At 40.5% G+C, this 8,543-nt stretch overlaps 1 protein-coding gene across 1 annotated transcript; it reads right to left on the bottom strand.

The window, feature by feature from the left end:
- Positions 1-736: 736 nt before the first annotated feature.
- On the bottom strand, positions 737-8,353 carry ddx56 (DEAD (Asp-Glu-Ala-Asp) box helicase 56). Its single transcript, XM_034224130.1, has 14 exons — positions 8,240-8,353; positions 7,156-7,317; positions 6,881-7,035; positions 6,624-6,794; positions 6,344-6,434; positions 5,959-6,200; positions 4,997-5,140; positions 3,592-3,705; positions 3,365-3,459; positions 3,202-3,275; positions 2,979-3,068; positions 2,793-2,898; positions 2,496-2,599; positions 737-1,179 (listed from the first exon to the last, which is right to left on the bottom strand). The coding sequence occupies exons 1-14, from the start codon at positions 8,294-8,296 to the stop codon at positions 1,099-1,101; spliced, it is 1,686 nt and encodes a 561-aa protein (XP_034080021.1). The 5' UTR covers positions 8,297-8,353; the 3' UTR covers positions 737-1,098.
- Between the last annotated feature and the right edge of the window lie 190 nt (positions 8,354-8,543).

Below are 8,543 nucleotides of genomic sequence, written 5' to 3'. Positions count from 1 at the left end.
ATTTGCGTCCGATATGACGTAATATGGGAAATGTAGGCTGGCTTTACACCCACGGCCCTATCAGAAAGTTCACTTTAAGGCTTCATGTTGTGCGGCAGTGTTTGGGGGCTTTAATTTACAATAGTAACGAGAAGGACAATTAGGTTAAATTTGGCTGATGGGTAAAGTATTGTCATGTAAAAGCAGGAGAATAGGAAAGGCATTGAAACTGGACGAAATGAGACATATTTGAACTGTTGTAAGTCCAACAAAGAACAGGAAGTCTAAATCCAAGCAGATCTGAGAGAATCAGGATTCATCGAAACCCCCCCCCCCCGGGATCAGAACATTTCCAGGATTGTTGCCCAGTGAAGTCCAGGAAATCAAGCCTGTTCCTGGAACTGCCACTGTTCACATTCCATGAGTCACAACAAATCGTTTTTCAAGCAAAGATATACAAAAAAAACTGGAATAAATCCCTCTTTCTGCATTTGTGTGTTTCTCTCACAGGTGTGTCAGATTAAACTCCTTACTTTCCCTACCTCTTTTCCTGACAGATTTGAAAGGGGCTATTCTATACCTCAACAAAATGAAACTACTGGATAGATTGTTAGAAAATGTGGTTAATATTTTAATGTGTTCAATACTTTGGTTTATTTTTCCCAATCAGCCTCAGTTGTGTTTACTACAAGTTATTAATTGCAACTGAACATGTTTGCATAGAAAATATGATCTATAAGAACTACAACATAAATGCTTAACTTTTGAGAAGAAATACTTTTATTTTAATCAACATTTCAATGTTTTTAGAACAGACGCATTAGAAATAAGATGATACAGATACTGTATTCCTCAACAGACGATATATCATGTTTAGATTTGACAAAATCCAAGTTCAAACGGATGTCTCCTGCATTTTCTTCATTTCAAAGTTCACATAAGTCTGTGTTCATCGTCCGTTTCCTCCGTGGGCCATATAGACTCAACAGCCCATTTCATCCAAAGTCAATACAGTTTATATTTGTCTCGTCCAGGCTGACACTGGATCAGAACGGTGCCCTGGGTTTCTGCACAGTTATAACCTCCAGGACTGATACACTCTGTGTACTGCAGCTCCGGCTAGGACTTGACTGGTGTGTCTTTCCTGTTCCTCCCGGCGCTGTATCGGAAACTCTTCAGTGGGTTCTTCCCCTGGATGTTCTATCAGAAGAGATTGAAACCATACATTTAGCAACTCTCCAACGTATTTCTATGTGAGATAATCAGCTCATTTTCATATTATGTTCAATGGCATATAAGGTGTTCAAAATCGTGGGTAAACAACTACTTAGGACCAGGGGTTAAATTGGGCCGGGGCTGAGCCCTGGACAGCCCCGCACATAGGACGATGCTCTGACAAAAAATTATATATGTTAAAACGTTTCTCGTTCTTAATATAGACTATATTTAAGGTCGATATGTGTTGATTTTACTTTACAGGTCTCTTTGACCAGATATTTTTTTTGTCTTAGTGAACGTGTGTCTCTTCCTTGGAGGAGCAGCATCGCTCGGACTCCGCTGCTCCTCCGTGCAGAGAGTCTGCGGCAGTGTGTGTGTACACAGAGAGTCTGCGGCAGTGTGTGTGTGTACACAGAATCTGCAGCGGTGCCGCCAAACGACCCGAGCCGCCTTGTAACACGGAGCTCGTTTCCTAAACCATGCTAAATGTATGTGTGTGCATAAAGCTGAGTCATAATTAAATCATTTACAGTGAGATTTACTCCCATACTTTTGGCCATACCCGCGCAGCCCTACAAATGAACTGAGATTACCACACAAATGTTCTTTAGCAAGTGTGCAGAGCAATGTTGATTTAAAAAAGCAATTTGAAGGTTGGATATTTGCAAAAATAAATGTGTGTATATATTAATAATTTAAGATGTAAACTAATTTATTTGTAGAACTTTCTATTTTTATTGTGTCATCTGGTGGCATCAATGTGTGCATTTGAAACAGATAATGGAGCAGATACTTTAGGGCCTCATATACAGTATAGCCCTTAAGGTCAAATAATGAGACCCCCCCCAATTTAACCCCTGCTTAGGACAGATGCACTAACAGAATTTAGACATTATTAAAGAGTTTAAAGTCAGTGATGATTTGATTAAGCATATACCTGTTGCCCTCAACTTGCTGGTATTCTGCTCAATTCCCTGTTTATATATGCCACCACTTATGGTTACGTTAGATGTTTGCTGCTTGTTTGTTAATCCTCTCTGAAAAATGCTTGAGATCCTGAAATCTTTTCTTGTCCAGGTACCATCTCCTCCGAACATAATGCACAGGAAGCAAAAGAAAGGTCTTCTGGCAAGCTAGCCATTTTTATCACAGAGAACTAAAACCCTTAGAAGTTGTAACCGAACCCTGTACGGGTTTATTCTCTTTTCCAGGTTTGGCTGGTGTTGAATCGAAAACTGTCGCCAGTTACCTTTATGGGATTCAGTCAATTTGAACAGATTGTTTTTCTTGGGTCTCACCTTGAAGCTGCTCTTGATGACTCCATCTGGTTTTGATTTTACCATCTTCTTCTTCTTCCTCCTGTTTGACAGCGGATTCACGACGCCCTTCAGTGTCTCGGGAACTGGAGAACGGCAGGGGGAAATGATTCATTACAAACGATTGACATTTACCATGTACAATGTAAATGTACTTTAATTGAGTATTTCTATTTAAAGATGCAATACTTTGTGAGCAAATATATTATAAAGTGGTATTCTAAATATACATTTCACTAAAACTGATATTTCAGGTGTTATTTTGTGTGTGTCTCTTACTGAGGTAGTCGGGCACGTTCCTCAGGTGGGGTTTGATCACAGCAGGATGGAGGTCTTTGTCGTGTCTGAGCAGCTGCAGGTCTCTGGGATTGTCCTCAAAATATGTCTGAGAGACAGCAGGGACACCAAATCACAACATGTCCTCACACTTCAACTCTCTCCTAAAAAACAGTGGCTATCACTCACCTTGAGTTTTTCTGAGTTGAGCAGCTCCTGTTTGATCTCCTTCAGTCTGGCCTCCTTCACTGCCTGCTTTGTCACTGAACGCATGGCATCCTGCATACAAACACCAGAAACGTTCATCATCCAAACGCTAGTTTTTTTCGCCATGCTGGAGTTTTAATCCAAATAAATTGTTGATCCTGTTTGGCTTTGTTTGGCTAGTCACAGATATGAGGAGGATGCTCACCCTGCACCTGTACCTGAAGCCCTCAATCTCGTCCATCTTAAACTCATATGGTTTTAGAACACAATCAGACGTATCTAAAAAAACAAAATACATGTTTCATATTAAAACTGGCCACATGACTAAAGGCTTAGACTCAAAGTGTATTAAAAGAAGTCCTGGTTACCTCCTGTGAGAGCGTCCTCCACCTCTGATAGCACACCAAGCTCAGTGTGAGAGATGAAGGACAGAGCAGTGCCGGGGTTGTCTGCTCGGGCCGTTCTACAAAAAACAATAATACCAAATCAGGATTTGATAGTTATAGGACATAAATGGCTTCTTACTTTTAATAGGAAGAAGGTGCCCTCATGAATCATTGATCCTGAAGTGTGACTGAACTGAAACACTGCTCACCTCCCAACTCGATGAATGTATGATTCTACAGTCATGGGGAAATCAAAGTTGATGACATTTGAAACATTCTGGAAGTCCACCCCTCTGGAGACTCCATACTCTTTGTCCTTCGCCCTTTAACAACAGAAAAATACCAATCAAGTCAACAAAAATGTACAAATGCCATGAAAAGGACCACAGAAAAGTCTGTCCGTTCATTATCTGATGAAAGAACCAAAATCAACACTTATGGGTTTTAACTAGGGCTGTCAATTTAACGCGTTAACGCAAAAAAAATAATAACGCCACTAATTATTTTACCGCGATTAACGCATGTGTATTTTTTTTCCTCGGCCGCCCCGTAGTTTCAGAGCGCATCGAGTTTAAATTACCATCTACAAGCTGATGCTGACAGCCCCGCTCCTGCCGCCCGCTTGTGGCAGACCACACTTCCACGCTCACCGGCAGGCACCGACTGGCTATTGGGAGGACCGGGAGGGTGTGTGTATGTGTGGCCCGAGCGAGAGAGAGAGAGACCTTACGTGCATTGTTGTTGTTGTTGGATATAAGGAGCTGTTTAAATGAAAACAGAGGAGCGACATTTCGCCACAACTGCGCCGAGCACTTGACTTTATGCAGGAAGCCAGACAGTGGGACATTGTACGAGAAGTCAGCACACTCAGCACGGATAGTGCGCAACATGATTGCAGCGTCCAGGCAGCTCCCGTTCGAGCACATGCCTTGAGTTGCACATAGCTCCAACGATCCGACACACACACACACACACACACACACACACACACACACACACACACACACACACACACACACACACACACACACACACACACACACACACACACACACACACACACACACACACACACACACACACACACACACACACACACACACACACACACACACACACACACACACACACACACACACACACACACACACACACACACACACAGTATGAGAGAGGTTCCAGGTTGAATTGAGGCGAATATTTGTAATGTTCAGAGGTTGTTGTGTTTAATATTCATGAGAATATTTGTCATTGTTCAAATGATAATAAACATTAGCATAAAGCATATTTTTCCACTCATATGTTGATAAGAGTATTCAAAACTTGAAAAATATTCCTCTAAGGTACATTTAGAACAGATCAAAAATGTGCGATTAATTTGCGATTAACTATTTTAATCGACTGACAGCGCTAGTTTTAACACATAAAAGGATGGTAGGTAACATTATGAGCTGGGCCGTTTAAAGGTAATGTTTGAAGTTAAGTTGCATATGACATAAATCAATGTGCCGTATTTGATAAGCCATATTGTATCACCCTTGACTTCTCCCGATCATTGTCTATTGTACAAAAGAGTGTTCAGGGTTGATACAAAAAATCTCTCAATTGACTCACCTTCCTCCCTTGTCTGTGTTCTTCTTCTTCTTCCCTTTGCCTGCCGTCGGCGGTGGAGCAGCAGCGGGGTCGGCCAAACTCTGTTCATCTGTGGCGATGATGTAGTCGTAGAAGCCCTGGTTGAACTGAGTGATGATGTGACACCTGAAGCAGGGAGGAAGGAAACATCATGATCAACACAAGGAAAGGGGATAACATGTTGTGGTTAATAATCTACTGTATGGCTTGAATGGCACTTTGATTTCTTTGAAGGGCAGTTTGGGCTGACATGTTTGTTACTGTGTTTTAAATTGTACTCATTATTTTTGTATCGGTGTTGAATGTAACGTTAACTAGGGGGCAAAGAAGCCCAACAAATAATGTATTCATCTTTAATATCAAGCTTTGAATATAACTGAATGCTTGGAATAATATACTATTAACTGCAATTACTGAGATACCCGGCAACCCTTTTGTGACTCTTTAAAATTACTTTTCAGATGTGTATTTGCCGGTTTTTAAAAACACAGTATAACTGAAGAGTGGTAGAAGAAGAATTCAAAACCTTACTCAAGTATGCAAGTATCATCAGCAAAATGTACTTAAATTATAAAAGTACTCATTGTGCGGCAATAGTGTTTTACTTATATTATATTTCTAGAATTATATTACAACTGATTGAATATGCATGATGCATTTTAATACTCTAGATATTTAGAGTTGTGCTTACTTTATGAGAAGCATGTATCTCTAAAAAATCATTATCGGTCCAGAAAAATAGCTTTGTATTTAGCTTTGGGACAATGTATTTTTTTTAAAGACGATGTAGGACAACTTATCTAAATGCATGAAGAAATGTTTATCTTAAATATTCTAAAATCTCCACATTTGGAGAAACATGTTTTTTTCAATAGATGAAAAGGCTATAAAAAAATCATTAAGTTAAAACTAACTAGTAATTCTATTCTGCACTCTTCTCTCACCTGGACTGGACGGGCAGCTCAGAGTTCAGCACACAGGCAGGAATACCAAACTGCTCCAGGAACAGTTTGAGTCTGTAGCTTCGGTCCACCGCTCCCACAAACACCAGCGTCTTCCCCTGAACCAGGCTCAGCTTCAGCAGCGTGTAGATGAGCAGGAACTTATCCTCCTCCTCACACTTGAGGCCGTACTGCTGCAGCTGGCTGCTGTCGGGGAGCTGAGAGCCCTGGAGCTTCAGGATCACCTGGGAGAACACAGATACCGGGGTAAAGACAAAACCAGGAACACTTACAGCTTCTAATATGTATTTAACTTAATAAACTGTAAGCAGATAACTCAGACACACATGCAGCCTGTTTAATGCTATGATTTTGAATAAGACATTACAGGGTTGTGCAGCAGCAGCTCCTTTAAGGCCTGAACGTCTTCTGTGAGAGTAGCTGACATCAGGAACGACTGGTAGATCTTTGGCAAATGACTGTTAAAACACAACAAAAATATGATTATGTACATTTTAAGATAACAGGAATAGTGTAGAAGAACGTGTGGAAATGTTGCAAATGTCACATGTTTATTGTTATAATAACTGCCTGCCATGGCTTATTGCTTAATTAAACCATGTGCAGCTGCCTCAGGTAAGTGATTTAAAGTCAAACTGTGTTCTCACCACAACAAGTTCTTCAGGTCTGCCTCGAAGCCAAAAGAGAAGAGCAGGTCGGCCTCATCTACCACCAGCATCTCAAGGGACGAATGCAGGACCAGGTTCTGGGCACTGAGGTGGGCGAGCACTCGTGACGGGGTCCCCACAACCACATCGGGCTTCTCCATTAAGATAGGCCTGTTTAAACACGTATCATTATATCTTATTACACTTGATACAGGAGAATACATTCTAAGGTATTAAAACTCCTCAACCAGACTGACCTCTGTGCTGATAGGTCAGCTTTCCCCGTGATGTCGGCCACTCGGACGTCCCTGGAGCAGTACGCTGTTAACTGTCTCATCATGGCCTGAACCTGCTGACCCAGCTCTTTGGTTGGAACCAGGATCAGAGCTCTCACTTCCTGCTCTCTAACGCTCTGAAAATAACAACAAAACAAAACACAGAGTGAGCTGACCAAGGGACAAAAAGGAAAGCTGAAGGATATGCATCAGAGAGAACATCTTTGGTTTTTAATATCCTGAAGTTGTTTTCTCACCTGTTTGGAGGCCAGGATGCGCTGGATGACGGGGATAGCGTAAGCAGCGGTCTTTCCTGATCCAGTCCTGGCTCGTGCTAGAAGGTCTTTCCCCTCCAGAGCCAGAGGGATCGCCTTCTCCTGGATCAGAGTGGGCTGGGACCACCCGAGATCTGCAACCGCCTAAAATCATGAAAATAAGAACAAGGATTAATTTCATGCCTTTGATACAGTGATTTCAATAGATGTGTGTGTTATTTTGTCAGCTCTGACATATAAATGTAGTTAGTGTAAATAACAGGGAAACCTTTTCACACCTGGGAACTGCCATTTTCACAGTTTTATCAAATGTTGCAAATCTACCTAAACACTGTGTGGAAACCCTTTTTCACCAATTAAAGGAACTGATAAAGTATGACTAACAGGTCTGTTTCAGGTAACAAATGTTGTGCATCACAATAAGTCTATTTTATAGCTCTTTAATAGCATACATATAAAATGAATTCCATTATTATTATTGTTTTGCAACTACTTAGCCAACTTAATTTTAACTGATTAACACAGGTTTAACACTTCTTTTTGGGTGATCAATAGACCTCAGGATATGAAACCTAATGTTAAAGTAAGCTCAGAGCAATATATATATGAACTATCAGAGACACCAGATATGTACAGGTTTATATTGACAGATATTGTGATTCAATTTGTTGGGGGATAATGACATTCTGGTATGGATTTACAGTATACGTCCTGAGAAATAAATAGCCTAATAGTGGGAAGTGAACGTTTCATGCAAACAACAAAAAGAATGTAAACTCTACCGTGGATATAAACACAAAGATAACAGTAATAATGGATTTGTTTATAGGTTAAAGTTGAACCTATAAAAAAATATGAAGGAAAGGGTTTAACCGTAAAACCCTTTCCTTCATATTTTTTCTAGTTCCCCATACACGAGACAAGTTAAAGCGACACACGGAACCTCTTGTAGTTATTTACGTCGCGTTCCCTTCACGTTTCTGCCGTTTTCCCTCTTAAAATAAAGGTTTACCGTTTTATCAACAGTCTATTTATGATTTATTGATAGTGTCAAACTGGTTTTTACCTTTAATAGACGGTCGTCAAAGCCCATTTCATGAAAATGAAGCATTTCAGCAGCCATCTCTGCTCCTCACTACACCACACGTGCGTCGCAAGGTTCTGACGTCATGATGCCTTCACGTCCCTCCTCTAAAGCTCCAAATTCCCAATTTTTCCTTCATATTATCTTGCTTCCTTTTTTTTCTTGTTTTTTAGTCAAACAAACATATATTTTAGGTGGTAAGGTAACAAATAAAGAAAATAATAACAATAACAAGTTAAGTAGAATACATTGAAATGTAATTCAATTACATTTAATTTAAGCAATA

The sequence above is a fragment of the Gymnodraco acuticeps genome, unplaced genomic scaffold (assembly GCF_902827175.1).
Source record: "Gymnodraco acuticeps unplaced genomic scaffold, fGymAcu1.1, whole genome shotgun sequence".
Taxonomy (NCBI): Eukaryota; Metazoa; Chordata; class Actinopteri; order Perciformes; family Bathydraconidae; genus Gymnodraco; species Gymnodraco acuticeps.
This window is presented reverse-complemented; position numbering and strand designations above follow the sequence as displayed.

What these genes read in the sequence shown, in the direction of transcription:
- ddx56 (XM_034224130.1), bottom strand. Translation starts at nt 8,296, where the DNA reads ATGGCTGCTGAAATGCTTCATTTTCATGAAATGGGCTTTGACGACCGT. An exon ending in GCATCCTGGCCTCCAAACAG is followed by an intron (nt 7,036 to 7,155) that starts GTGAGAAAACAA and finishes TGTTATTTTCAG; the next exon opens with AGCGTTAGAGAGCAGGAAGT. An exon ending in GAACGTGCCCGACTACCTCA is followed by an intron (nt 2,600 to 2,792) that starts GTAAGAGACACA and finishes GCCGTTCTCCAG; the next exon opens with TTCCCGAGACACTGAAGGGC.